At 41.1% G+C, this 15379-nt stretch overlaps 1 protein-coding gene across 1 annotated transcript in view; it reads right to left on the reverse strand.

Annotated features, from left to right (window-relative positions):
* Nucleotides 1-15379, reverse strand: part of LOC112216263 (complement receptor type 1) — a 61751-nt gene that overhangs the window by 39735 nt on the left and 6637 nt on the right. Inside the window, exons 6-11 of the mRNA XM_042299930.1 lie at nucleotides 2351-2436; nucleotides 1987-2175; nucleotides 1664-1763; nucleotides 1297-1370; nucleotides 1012-1194; nucleotides 176-349 (exon numbers count right to left, since the gene is read on the reverse strand). Of these exons, the coding sequence (XP_042155864.1) occupies nucleotides 176-349; nucleotides 1012-1194; nucleotides 1297-1370; nucleotides 1664-1763; nucleotides 1987-2175; nucleotides 2351-2436 (806 nt within the window). The remainder of the gene's footprint in view (nucleotides 1-175; nucleotides 350-1011; nucleotides 1195-1296; nucleotides 1371-1663; nucleotides 1764-1986; nucleotides 2176-2350; nucleotides 2437-15379) is intronic.

The raw sequence follows: 15379 nt of genomic DNA on the forward strand, positions 1-15379 counted from the left end.
TTTTATTATCAAAAACACCTCAATGTGTTTATATGAGTAGAGGTCAGTTCCATAAAAAAAAGACAGTTTGTCGACACATTGGTCTTCTCGTCATAAACACCAAATGATGCAAAATATCGGAGCTAAAATATTAGGCTAAAGTGTGTTAAATAACAAACAGTGAAATCAGTCTTACCTTTGCATGTTGGGTAAGGAGCTGACCAGCCTTCTATTTTACAGGTCAGACTGGCTTGTCCCTCCATCTCATATCCAGCATTACACCTATACGTCACAAAAGACATGTACGTATAGGGGGGACGGCCGTCAATCCGAACACCATTCTCAACAACAGGAGGAGGACATGACACCACTGCAGACGTAAACAAAGAGATGTCATTAGCTGCTGTTTTGAGGTGAACAACATGACAAAAGTATATTATTTATTGGTTTTAGACTACTTGAAGCAATAAACAATGTTGTTATAATCACCCATTTATGAATAACGCAACTAATCATTATCTATGAAATAGTGTAGATTCTATTGAAACCTACTTCCTCTGAGCTCAATGTTGCATCATGATTATTAGATTAGGCCTACACATTAAACATGCTTTAGACTGCTTGCCTGTCTCATGCACATCTGTGATAATGTTTGATTTTATTAAGCTAGATACTGTGATATTTACACATTTATCTTTCAGAGGAGGTCATCTGGAACTTGATCATGACTATGTGGTGGAGGAAAAAGTGGAAGCCCAAATAGATTTTATCAGTGTAAGCAACTTGTGTCAAACTCATTCCATGGGAGGCTGAATGTCTGCGGGTTCTCCTCCCTTGTACTTGATTGATGAATTAAGGTCACTAGTTAGTAAGGAAGTCCCCCTCATCTGCTCATCTTAATTGAAAGGAGAAACCAGTAGACACTAGGCCCTCCATGGAGTGAGTTTGACACCCCTGGTGTAAGCAGTTCATTATTGTTTTGTTAACAATCATACTTATAAAAACAGGGGAAAAGGAAAGCTTTCAACATACTTTTACACGCAGGTGGAGCTGGCTGGAATTCTCCATTCTCACTGCAGGTTATGTATTTAGTTCCAACCAGAGTGTAATCCTTCTCACAGTCATATTGCACGACACTTCCATAGTCATACGTATCATCAGGTGGGACAACAGGCCCACCGTTGACAATGTTTGGGGGCTTTCCACACTTCACCACTGCAGATTAGAGCACAACAGCAGTTATGAAGAGATGATTCAGGCACATGCACAGAACTGTTAATGTTATTTTCACTTGACATGCTCCTTCAGATTACCAACCTTCACATACAGGAACTCTGCCATCCCAGCCTCCAGCCATACAGGTCCTTACACCGCTGCCCACAAGCACATAGCTGAAATATAGAAAGATTAGACAATACGAGACACTTTACAACTTTGCTTTCAGGATAGTAAGGGTTACAACAGAGACTGTTCACAGCTCTGATCAAAATAGTAATAACAGATAATACACCTGAAATTGAATTACTTTTTGTTTAGCTTTTAGGGGGGGGGGAAGTTTGATTAAGGCCTATTTGGAAAAATCACTAAATTAGGCCAACAAATGAACAGCTTTGTGAAAATGTTGACATGTAATTCAATTTGTATTTTTTTAGAATTAACATCTAAGACTCAAGAAAGCACTGACCCAGTATTACAGGTAGCAACTACCTGGTCTCCAAACAAGATCCCCCCAGAGATATTAAACTGGCCGTTCATCACTTCTCCTGGGTTGCCACACGACTTCCCTGAAACAACCAGAGAGAAAACCAGTCAGACTTTCAAAATGACAGAGTGAGAAAGAGTTGAATGTTTGCACAAAACAGGTTCGAATTCCAGGCTAGTATTTCAATTAGATTTAAGGATGGGAAATGAATATATCAAGTTTCGAGTGGGTAAGTAAAAACTGGAAATATTTACAAGAATATGGCACAACTTTCCAGAACAAAAATAAATAGACGATAATATTACTTTCGCATTTCAGTTTCACTTCACTCCACACGCCAGCAGTACAGGTGACTGGCGGAGACCATCCTGTACTGGCATATCCAATTGCACACTGAAAAGTGACATTTGCGCCATCTACAAATGTCTCTTGCGTGATGAAGGCATCTGACAATACCATGTTTGCCCCTCCTATGGGTTTGGTACAGTTTTTAGCTGAAAGAGGTGGAGACTAAATTTAGTTCATGTTAATGACCAAGGTGAACAAATACAGGAGACAACACTTCATGTCAACCCACAAACTGTAGTAGTGGAAGTGACAAACTACCATATGTAGAAAGAGAGAGATACAAAGAAATAGGATTCTGATTCTATACAGAAATTACCCCACCTTGAACAGTGAGAACAGTCAAGGCCAGCTGGACCATCCATATCGTCAAGGACCAACAGACGTTAGAGGGCTGCATGACGTCTTTTCTGTAACAAGCAGCACACAATTTCCTGGTTTGCTTGTTCTGTACTGTTTGTTTTGCCAGATGCCCACCTAAGCGGATCAACTTCTCACAATATCCACTAGCCGACTAAACGCAACAATTTATGATGGAGCTGAGCAGCGTCTAGCGTGCCGATACGAGCTCTGGCGTCGCAAATTGAAGTTACCAAAAACGACAGATTCCAGCACCCAAATAATAGCACGCATAATAGCACTGGACTCTGGGACCTAGCTAGCCCAAGAATGTACTCATAAGGAGCCTACAGTTATTCCTTAAAGCCTTTACTGCTTAAAAGGAGTAGTTCGCTATTTTAAAGCTTGATGTTAGATGACTCCTCACCCTGAAAGTAGTCTATGGGACAGGAGAAACGAATCCATGGTTTAGTTCTTTATACAGCCATTACAAACTTCAGCCAACCCTAGATAAAAATCAATGGAAGTGATGGGGGGCATGTGAGCATGTTGTGTTATGGCCAAATCACCTTAAAAAAAAGGTCCATCAAACCAAATATAGAGAGTTGATTTTAGGTGATTGACATGTTTCTCATGATCACTTCTATTGATTTTAGCTAGCAGTTGCTAACGTTTGTAATGGTGGTTTAAAAACAATTGTACCACGAATTACAGTTTCTCCTGGTCCATAGACATTTTCGCAGGGTAAGGAACCATCTAACAGTTGTAAAATTGTGAACTTGTCAAGAACTTTGCATGTTATTTCCAAAACATCCAAATACTACAGAATGTGAATCGATTCTAAACTGCGATAACGTTACGGTTCTAAAAACATAAAGTCCTTTCCTTTCATATTACAAATGCAAAATATACACTTAGTTTTAACTTGCTTTATCACATTTTCAGCCGACGGCATTTGTTTCCAGTTACAACACAGACATTAAGAGAACGCTAGAACGCTAGAACGCTAATTAGCCTTTTTTTGTAAACACATGCTGTAAAATGGAGATGTGTTCGTGTGGGAACTCTGACCCTATTAAAAGGTGTGTAAGTAATTGAACCTTTTTCTTATTTCTAGCTGTCATGAAATATAGTTCAGACTGGTCTCAGACTAGACGTAACATGGTATAATCAAGGACACTCAAATTAATATTGTAATGACCCTGGTTTATATGCGGCAGAGTCGATTTCCGCGTTTTATAAATCCAGGTTCGTTACAATACTCATTTGAGTGTCCTTGATTAAACTAACGACGCTGGGTTTATAGGCGCGGAAATCGACTCTGCCGCATATAAACCAGGGTCATTACAATATTAATTTGAGTGTCCTTGATTATACTATGTTACGTCTAGTCTGAACTATCTTTCATGACAGCTAGAAATAATAAATATGTTACGATTGGTATGGTTACATATGATAGAAGGTTACTTAAGGCAAGCGTGTTGCGTGTTCGAATCTCATCATGGACAATTTCCGCAGCTTCGCAACTACTTAGTATGTTGGATAACCCTTCCTCTAATCCCGAGAACTAGCTAACACGAGCAGTAACCACCTAACTAACGTTAGCCACAACAAATGGGAATTTTGTAACATATGTTTCGCAAAAAAAATACTGTACCAATTGCAAATGAGTAACATATTGTACGAAACGGATGATTGACGTTCACAAATGAATACATACCATAAGAAAAGTAACATAATACTAAAGAAACTGTCGTAGATGTATGTAAAGAATCATATGAAATGCCCACGTTGGATAGCTACGTTCCTTGTGTTTTAAAAACGGTACCGCAAACGATCACATCGAGCGTCTGGGAAGAAGATACCACATACTGTACTGTCTTTGAAGATACCTTAATCAAAAAGCAATAAAGGTAGGTCGCGTCTATGAATGGGGTAGGACCATCTAGCTAACTAGAAAGCCGGGCAAATTGTAGCTGAATCGTCTAGCTACCGTGTTTGCGTACATGGCACTTTCTAGAATAATTTACAATAATTATCAGCGTTATTTGGAAAAATCTTACCTTATTGTTCAAATGGTCTGTAGGCTTTCTTCACCTAGAAACTATGTCTGCCTGGCTAGCAACATGACGTTTGTGTTACACCTGTGTTTGAGGGCATTGCTCCTCCCTTTCAGGAGCAAGGGGCCGTGTCCTTAATAAAGAGACAGTAAGTAAGCAATTCATTTTTATATATATATATTTTTTAAATGGAACCTTTATTTAATTAGGCAAGTCAGTTAAGAACAAATTCTTATTTACAACGATGGCAGAATCCGGACGACGCTGGGCCAATTGTGCACCGTCCTAGGGGACTAATCACGGCCGGCTGAGATGCTGGTGCCCATTTCGATTTGGGGAGAAAGGGCAGTGGGCACAAAAAGGCATAGCACATAAAAACACAAATAGAAGTGATTGTCAGGGCAGTGGGAGACTCCCCAAACATATGGAAGAAGGTACTCTGGTCAGATGAGAATTGAGCTTTTTTGGCCATCAAGGAAAACGCTATGTCTGCCACAAACCCAACACCTCTCATCACCCCGAGAATACTATCCCCACAGTGAAGCATGGTGGTGGCAGCATCATGCTGTGGGGATATTTTTCATCACCAGGGTCTGGGAAACTGGTCAGAATTGAAGGATTGATGGATGGCGCTAAATAAAGGGAAATTCTTGAGGGAAACATGTTTCAGTCTTGCAGAGACTTGAGACTGGGACGGAGGTTCACCTTCCAGCAGGACAATGACCCTAAGCATACTGCTAAAGCAACACTTGAGTTGTTTAAGGGGAAACATTTTAAATGTCTTGGAATGGCCGAGTCAAAGCCCAGACCTCAATCCAATTGATAATCTGTGGTATGACTAAAAAATTGCTGTACACTAGCAGGAACCCATCCAACTTGAAGGAGCTGTAGCAGTTTTGCCTTGAAAAGTGTGCAAAAATCCCAGTGGCTAGATGTGCCAAGCTTATAGAGACATATCCCAAGAGACTTGCAGCTGTAATTGCTGCAAAAGGTGGCTCTACAAAGTATTGACTTTGGGGGGTGAATAGTTATGCACGCTCAAGTTTTCTGGGGATTTTGTCTGTTTTTTTGTCTCTTATTTCTTGTTTGTTTCACAGTAAAAAAATATTTTGCATCTTCAAAGTGGTAGGTATGTTGTGTAAATCAAATGACACAAACCCCCCAAAAATCCATTTTAATTCCAGGTTGTAAGGCAACAAAATAGGAAAAATGCCAAGGGGGTGAATACTTTCGCAAGGCACTGTATGTATGAGGCCTAGGCCTACATGGTTTTAGAACATTGTCTGTCATCCTGCAAACAGCATCTAAGCGTTGTTCTGTGACAGTTAAACAATTAATGAACACTATGCCAGCTATTGATGCCAGATGCTCAGATCTGATAGTAATCCAATCATTAACAAATTAGTACACATCTTCCTTATACCAGGTAAGAACAGTCCAGGTCATCTCAATATGAACTGAAGGATTGGAATGCTGAGCCACAAAGTGGCAGCATTGTAAAATAATGTATGATCACCACTTTGGTATTTAGAAACACAAGTGAACGTGGTGTGTAGAACAATCCTCAGTTTGACTCATGCTGAGTAACAGAACCTTTCACCATTTCCTGACACTCCTTTTTGCACTGACACAATCTGTCCAAGATATAGATATGCTTCCAACTACCTGGGGAAAGTATTTGCATCTTTTAGGCATGTTTCCAAGAAGTAAGATACTGCAAATAGTCTCGTCTTTTTGTGGTTAACACAATATTGTCACCACTTCCTTCCTCGTGAACAGTTTTGCTATATCCAAACATGTTCTTAAAACAGTTACAGCAAATACATTCCTTACAGAATATTTTACCAACAGGTTTACGTCTGATATGTCAATATACAGTATTCAATCATCTATCACACACTAGACACCACTATGGAAAACTTATGTTGAGGTTATGAGTTTAAAGAATGGGCGGCAACTGGCAGTGGTTTGTCATTTCTGGGCAACGTCTAGAGGGTTTGGCTTTCCATTGTTTTGAGTGTCGACATTGAAAACAAATTCTCATGCTGTGACCATGTCTTATTGTATGAGTCCCTGGGAAGGATAGAATATAATGTCTTATTGTATGACAGAGTTCCTGGGAAGGATAGAATAACAATCATCATGGAATTGTGAATGGATCCTAATCTCATCACCACGTCACACACAACTCAGTATTTTTCTGTTGTAACGAACTAAATTGTAATAATTTATCCATTACAGATGATTTCATAAAGTGTCATTTTGACTTAAGCTCTTTCAGTTCCATTTACTTTTCTCTGGCTTTTTCTTGATGGAAAATATTATCGGTGTCTCTGACGAACATAATAGATAAGGCTTTTATACAGGGCAATAAAAGCTTGATTGAGAAAGTCATCGGACAAGTTAATCAATCACAGGAAGAACATACGCATTATCAATTCCTGAGAAATGCAATGAAAGTCACCTGACTCATAAAGCAACATTTGTTTATTTTATAATATCATTCACAGTAAGGGAGGAGACTTCCTGTTTTACAGTCACAATAGATATGGTTTAGATGTAAGGTTCTGTATTTCCTTCTTGAGCGTAGCCCTGTTTCTTTGTGTTCTTGAATGTAGCCCTGTCTTTAATTTTTGTTCATTGATTTCACCTGTGTTAGTTACTCACCTGGTCTCATCAGCTCCTTATTTAATTCAGTTCATTCTGTTTGTGCCTTTAAGGTATTGTTCGTTTTGACTCTATTAAGCCTTTTCCTAGCTTGTTTGTGAGAACCAGTTATAGCCTTCAGTCCTAGATTTGATTCACCTGCCTGTTTGCCTACCTGTGTATGATCATTGCCTGCCTGTGACCACGGTTCCTGCCTTCTGCAAAGGTGAAATAAACACCTGCTGCGCTCTGCATGTGACGCTACACCTTTTTCTCCCTGAGAATTCATTACAGATGATCAATACAGGCAAATGAATAGGCCTACCCTAAGACAAATAATTGATGGAAATGTATGAACAAGACTATGTATTTTGCCGCTAAAATATATGATAAAATAACACATCCCCCTGCAGACCAGACAGGATCTGGTGGCTGTTGGGTAGGGAATTAGTATCTGTCTCAGGTAAATACATTTTAAAAAACTCCCGTCTCCCTGTAAAAAACAATATTAGTAAGCAATTAGGTGATTGTGTCATTATAAGAAATGCAAATGTTTATTTTAGGATTACATGATGTCAGTTAAGGTCCTTTCATAATGTAAACCATATTGAACATGTGATGTTTCAAACTTCCATTAAAACAATCATTACTGCCCTCCTGTGGCTAACTGTAACTCTTCACATCCTCACTGGCACCTAGATTTAAACTATTCTTTTGTGTCAAGACAATTTAAAATATATTAAATATAATCCTACCTTTAGCCTTTGTATAGGTAAGTAGATAGCCAATTCTATATTTGTAATGTCTCTGAAGGATGTTATGTTATATGACGACAATGACAAAAGAGTTAGCTAAAGTACATATCTGCGACAAAGTAAAACAAAGTGGTCAGTTTGCCAAAGGAAACTTTCTGTTGTCATAGAGACTGTTGAATCACACTTGTGTAGGTCTGCACTTGTGCACAAGACACACAGCTGCTATCAGAGTAGCCAAGAAAAGCCAGCGCAGGACCTCATACCAAACAGGCAACAATGCCCATGCCCTGAAAAACAAACAAAAAGAGTTATGATTGAAAATCGCTCATTGAAAATGAAATTCCACATTACATACAGCAGTAGTCTAAAGATTTAATTCCCACAGCAACATACACAGTGCAATTGTTAAGAGTTCTCAGTACATCCTTTATTTGAAAACTGACACCTTCATCTATACCCAGTGGTGGAAAAAGTACCCAAATGGCATACTTGAGTAAAAGTATAGATACCTTAATATAAAGTTACTCAAGCAAAAGTCACCCAGTAAAATACTACTTGAGTAAAAGTCTGAAAGTATTTGGTTTTATATATACTTAAGTATCAAAAGTGAATGTAATTGCTAAAATATACTTAACTATCTAAAGTAACAATATAAATCATATAAAATTCCTTATATTAAGGCAACGGCACCATTTTCTTGTTTTTAAAATGTAGTGATAGCCAGCGGCACACTCCAACACTCAGACTCTATTTTTTTAAAATCATACGCTGACCAACTGGCAAGTGTCTTCACTGACATTTTCAACCTCTCCCTGTCCGACTCTGTAATACCAACATGTTTTAAGCAGACCACCACAGTTCCTGTGCTCATGAACACTAAGGTTACCTGCCTAAATGACTACTGACCCGTAGCACTCACATTTGTAGCCATGAAGTGCTTTGAAAGGCTGGTCATGGCTCACATCAACACCATCATCCCAGAAACCCTAGACCCACTCCAATTTGCATACTGCCCCAACAGATCCAATGATGATGCAATCTCTATTGCACTCCACACTGCCCTTTCCCACCTGGACAAAAGGAACACCTATGTGAGAATGCTATTCATTGACGACAGCTCGGTGTTCAACACCATATTGCCCTCAAAGCTCATCACTAAGCTAAGGACCCTGGGACTAAACACCTCCCTCTGCAACTGGATCCTGGACTTCCTGACGGGCTGCCACCAGGTGGCTTGGGTAACAACACATCCGCCACGCTGATCCTCAACACAGGGGCCCCTCAGGGGTGAGTGCTCAGTCCCCTCCTGTACTCCCTGTTCACTCATGACTGCACGGCCAGGCACGACTCCAACACCATTAAATTTGCCGATGACACAACAGTGGTAGGCCTAATCACTGACAACGACAAGACAGCCTATAGGGAGGAGGTCAGAGACCTGGCCGTGTGGTGCCAGGACAACAACCTCTCCATCAACATGATCAAGACAAAGGAGATGATTGTGGACTACAGAAAAAAAGAGGCCGAGGACACCCCCATTCTCATTGTCGGGGCTGCAGTGGAGCAGGTTGAGACATCACCAACAAACTAACATGGTCCAAGCACACCAAGACAGTCCTGAAGAGGGCACGACAAAACCTATTCCTCCTCAGGAGACTGAAAAGATTTGGCATGGGTACTCAGATCCTCAAAAGGTTCTACAGCTGCACCATCGAGAGCATCCTGACTGGTTGCATCACTGCCTGGTATGGCAACAGCTCGGCCTCTGACCGCAAGGCACTACAGAGGGTAGACTCCTGAACCGCTAGTCAAATGGCTACCCAAACTATTTGCAGTTCCCCCACCCTCACCCCCTCCACTGCTACTCTCTGTTTTCATCTATGCATTGTCACTTTAATAACTCCACCTAAACTCAGCAACAACAAAAAAAACATCCTCTCACTGTCAACTGCGTTTATTTTCAGCAAACTCAACGTGTAAATATTTGTATGAAAATAACAGGAATCATCCACTGAGACATAAACAGAACAAGTTCACCAGACATGTGACTAACAGAAATGGAACAATGTGTCCCTGAACAAAGGGAGGGTCAAAATAAAAAGTAACAGTCAGTATTGCGTCTCATCCTCATGGACTGCATCAGATTTGCCAGTTCTTGCTGTGAGATGTTACCCCACTTTTCCACCAAGGCACCTGCAAGTTCCCGGACATTTCTGGGGGGAATGGCCATTTTCCCTGGTGAGACAAAACCGCGACTCGTCAGTGAAGAGCACTTTTTGCCAGTCCTGTCTGGTCCAGTGACGGTAGATTTGTGCCCATAGGCAACGTTGTTGCCGGTGATGGCCGGTTGAGGACTTGCCTTACAACAGGCCTACAAGCCTTTTGTCCAGCCTCTCTCAGCCTATTGCGGACAGTCTGAGCACAGATGGAGGGATTGTGCGTTCTTGGTGTAACTCGGGCAGTTGTTGTTGCCATCCTGTGAGGGTGTTGTTACACGTGGTCTGCCACTGCGAGGACAATCAGCTGTCCGTCCTGTCTCCCTGTAGCGCTGTCTTAGGCGTCTCACAGTATGGACATTGCAATTTATTGCCCTGGTCACATCTGCAGTCGTCATGCCTCCTTGCAGCATTCCTAAGGCACGTTCACGCAGATGAGTAGGGACCCTGGGTATCTTTCTTTTGGTGTTTTTCTGAGTCAGTAGAAAGGCCTCTTTAGTGTCCTATGTTTTCCTAACTGTGACCTTAATTGCCTACCGTCTGTAAGCTGTTAGTGTCTTAATGACCGTTCCATAGGTGCATGTTCATTAATTGTTTATGGTTCATTGAAGAAACATGAGAGACAGTGTTTAAACCCTTTACAATGAAGATCTGTTATTTGGATTTTTATGAATTATCTTAGAAAGACAGGATCCTGAAAAGGGAAGTTTATTTTTTTTGTTGAATTACATGTACAATCGTGGCCAAAAGTTTTGAGAATGACACAAATATAAATTTTCACCAAGTATGATGGCAATTTGCATATAGTCCAGAATGTTATGAAGAGTGATCAGATGAATTGCAATTAATTGCAAAATCCCTCTTTGCCATGCAAATGAACTGAATCCCCCAAAAACATTTCCACTGCATTTCAGCCCTGCCACAAAAGGACCAGCTAACATGTCTGTGATTCTCTCGTTAACACAGGTGTGAGTGTTGACGAGGACAAGGCTGGAGATCACTCTGTCATGCTGATTGAGTTCGAATAACAGACTGGGAGCTTCAAAAGGAGGGTGGTGCTTGGAATCATTGTTCTTCCTCTGTCAACCATGGTTACCTGCAAGGAAACACATGCTGTCATCGCTTTGCACAAGAAGGGCTTCACAGGCAAGGATATTGCTGCCAGTAAGATTGCACCTAAATCAACCATTTATCGGATCATCAAGAACTTCAAGGAGAGCGGTTCAATTGTTGTGAAGAAGGCTTCAGGGCGCCCAAGAAAGTCCAGCAAGCGCCAGGACCGCCTCCTAAAGTTGATTCAGCTGCAGGATCGGTGCACCACCAGTACAGAGCTTGCTCAGGAATGGCAGCAGGCAGATGTGAGGCGAAGACTTTTGGAGGATGGCCTGGTGTCAAGAAGGGCAGCAAAGATGCCACTTCCCTCCAGGAAAAACATCAGGGACAGACTGATATTCTGCAAAAGGTACAGGGATTGGACTGCTGAGGACTGGGGTAAAGTCATTTTCTCTGATGAATCCCCTTTCCGATTGTTTAGGGCATCCGGAAAAAAGCTTGTCCGGAGAAGACAAGGTGAGCGCTACCATCAGTCCTGTGTCATGCCAACAGTAAAGGATCCTGAGACCATTCATGTGTGGTGTTGCTTCTCAGCCAAGGGAGTGGGGTCACTCACAATTTTGCCTAAGAACACAGCCATGAATAAAGAATGGTACCAACACATCATCCGAGAGCAACTTCTCCCAACCTTCCAAGAACAGTTTGGAGATGAACTTCTCCAGCATGATGGAGCACCTTGCCATAAGGCAAAAGTGATAATTAAGTGGCTCGGGGAACAAAACATCAACATTTTGGGTCCATGGCCAGGAAACTCCCTACACCTTAATCCCATTGAGAACTTGTGGTCAATCCTCAAGAAGCGGGTGGACAAACAAAATAAAATTCTAACAAACTCCAAGCATTGATTATGCAAGAATGGGCTGCCATCAGTCAGGATGTGGCCCAGAAGTTAATTGACAGTATGCCAGGGCGGATTGCAGAGGTCTTCAAAAAGAAGGGTCAACACTGCAAATATTGACTCTTTGCATCAACTTCATTTAATTGTCAATGAAAGTCTTTGACACTTATGAAATGCTTGTAATTATACAGACCTCTACATGCTTTTTATACAGACCTCTACATGCTTTGTAAGTAGGAAAACCTGCAAAATCGGCAGTGTATCGAATACTTGTTCTCCCCACTGTATGCACGCACCTGTAATGAACACGATGGTAGACAGAGAGCTGGTTTCAAGTGCAGGGCGGAACAGGTGTTTATTTGTAAAGGACCATAGGAGGAGGCAGGTAGCTGGGTCCAAGGGCAGGAAGAAGGTCAGACACAGGGGGTCCAAAAAGGCAACAGTACAGGTAGGGAAAAGGCTAGTAACGTCGTCCGTGAGATCAGAATATAGGTTGATAACAGTACAGGTAGTGAATAGGCAAAAGGGCGTTGTTAGTGAGGCAGGCAAAAACTATCATACACGGGAGGAGTAACTCACAGGGAAAAACAGCCCCCCGAAAAAGTGTGTCACAAAACAAACAATACCTCACAGTGATGGGGTGCAAAGAAATTAACTAAATAGTGTGTGATAATGACATACAGGTGTGTGAACAAGTGATTAGAATTCAGGGGATTGGGATTTTGAGAGTGAGCTGCGTTCAGGGGATCTATGTGTTTGAGGGTGTGAGTTGGAAGCAGATGCTGTTCTTTGTAAAACTCATTTTTGTGCAATTTCTAGCTAGCTACTATTTGAAACTGTGACATGTGTCAGCCGGTTTTCACTGTCTGTCCTCGTGCAGTTGTTATTTATGCGTGCCTTCAAAATAAGTGTCCCACAAGCGGTGGGAGCTAAATCATTACGCGAAGAGAGTATTCATTGGGATTTTAATTTGAATAACAAATACATTTTTTCAAAACTTTACTATCGCCAATTCTTTCCGTGATCTGAGCATTATTCCACAGGCTGTATTGAATCAGGTCGCAGGCCGCATACGGCCCCCGGGTCGGTCTTTGCCCAGGCCTGGTCTACACCTCTGCAACCTTTCACAGCACTGTGCCTCTCTGGAAACATTCACTACACTGCAATCAAACAACGTACCACATTTGACCACTGCAAGGGGAAGTCTAACTGCACATGACATGTTAGTTTTAATGTTACATGCACAAGTACAGTGAAATGCCTATCTTGCTAGCTTTAACCTCAACAACGCAGTAATCAATAACAATGTAACACTAAAAATAACAAAAACGCACACGATATAAAAATAAGAACACGATAAAGTAAGCATACTATATACAGGGTCAGTTCCAGTACCATATGTACAATGTCTAGGCTCCTGGATCGATAGCGGTAGATACAGTATGTATAGGGGTAAGGTGACTAGGCGTCAGGGTATATGATAATCAGAGTAGCAGCAGCGAAAATGATGATTGTATGTGAGTGGGTGTGTTTCGAGTCAGTATTAATGTATGTGCATATTATGTGTTTGAGCAAATGATGGAGTGAGTGTTTTGTATGTGTGTTGGAGTATCAGTGTGTGTGGTGTATAGGGCCCTGTGAGTGTGCATAGTTAACACAGACAACCACAGTCACACCCCTCAAGTACTGGCCAAATTACAGACATATCACCCGTTATTCTGGACCAATGATTGTCTGCTCTGGAACAATAATTGTATGAATGGACAAAGCTATCGATCACATGACACCATTCATTCCCACAGTACTTTCGGAAAGTATTCAGACCCCTTGAATACTTCCACATTTTTTTACAGCCTTGTTCTAAAATGTATTCAATTGTCAATCTACACACACTACCTCATAATGGCAAAGCAAAAACAGGTTTTTAGAAATGCTTCAGTTTAGGGATTGTGCCAGGTTTCTTCCAGATGTGACATTTGGCATTCAGGCCAAGGAGTTCAATCTTGGTTTCATAAGACCAGAGCTTGCTCTTGTTTCTCATGTTCTGAGAGTCCTTTAGGTGCCTTTTGGCAAACTCCAAGCGAGCTGTCATGTGCCTTTTACTGAGGAGTGGCTTCGGTCTGGCCATTCTACCATAAAGGCCTGATTGGTGGAGTGCTGCACAGATGGTAGAAACTTCCAGAAAGACAACTATCTCCACAGGGGATACATTTGCCAAATGTCTAAAAACCTGTTTTCGCTTTGTCATTATGGGATATTGTGTGTCGATTGATGGGGGAAATGTTTTATTTAATCCATTTGAGAAAATTGCTGTAACATAACAAAATGTGGAAAAAGGGAAGGGGACTGAATACTTTCCAAATGCACTGTGAATACAATAGTGCATTGATGCCATATTAAGTCAGTTAAGATGGCCTTTAATGGAGACATGCACAGTTTGAGCTACTCAACGACATACATCTGGTGTATTAGAAGCAGTTATTGGTACCGTGACTGTCTTCCAATTATTATTTTTTATTACACAATGATTGACCACGAAGATTGCCATTTTTCCATTTACCATAATGGAGGGGGTACTGTTTTCTGCTAACAATGCCTGCGTACTGTCGGCCTTAAAATCCCATGGCTTCCGTGAGAGGGGGCAGTCATTTTCAAATGCTCTGGACCCAGGAACCTGTCTTCACCTAGCAACCAAACACGGTGGAAGTCTCCAAGTGTCTAGATAACCTTTCATCTTTTTCAGCAATGGTAGACTATACAATAACTCCACATAGTTCAGTTGCCAACTTTACGTGAGCTTGTAGCCTTTTTTGAGGTGAAGTATAGTGTCCATTTATCAAGTTGTTTAGCTAGCTTCATTCAGCACCAAATTATGTAGACATGCTGAAATGTACAGAGCTTACCCCAGGCTTACCTCCACAACATGTTAAGGCAATGCACATACACAAAATATGAAATTGGCTCAATGCAACGAATGAAGCTAGGCAAAGCAGCAAGGCCTATGTTGACCCTATCCATCAACAGCCAACAGCCAATTTCTGTACTGAATGAAATATTACCACTACCTTTTTAAAACCATGTCTATTTTTCTTTCCATAATAAAAAGCATGAGCTTGATTTAGTGTAGAGAAAATGATTTAGTGTAGAGGTGCTGACTAACGACGAACAAACTGTAAGCTATAATAATATATACTGTATATATTATACTATATATATATAATTTATTGGGTAAAACACCAACTATTTTATTTATATTTTTGTTGTTGTTGTATTTTACCCCCAATGGACTCAGGAGACGAAGGTCAAGTTATGTGTCCTCTGAAACATGGCCCACCAAACTGCGCTTCTTAACACCCACCCACTTAACCCGGAAGCCAGCCAAAACA

The sequence above is a fragment of the Oncorhynchus tshawytscha genome, linkage group LG16, assembly GCF_018296145.1.
Source record: "Oncorhynchus tshawytscha isolate Ot180627B linkage group LG16, Otsh_v2.0, whole genome shotgun sequence".
Classification (NCBI taxonomy): Eukaryota; Metazoa; Chordata; class Actinopteri; order Salmoniformes; family Salmonidae; genus Oncorhynchus; species Oncorhynchus tshawytscha.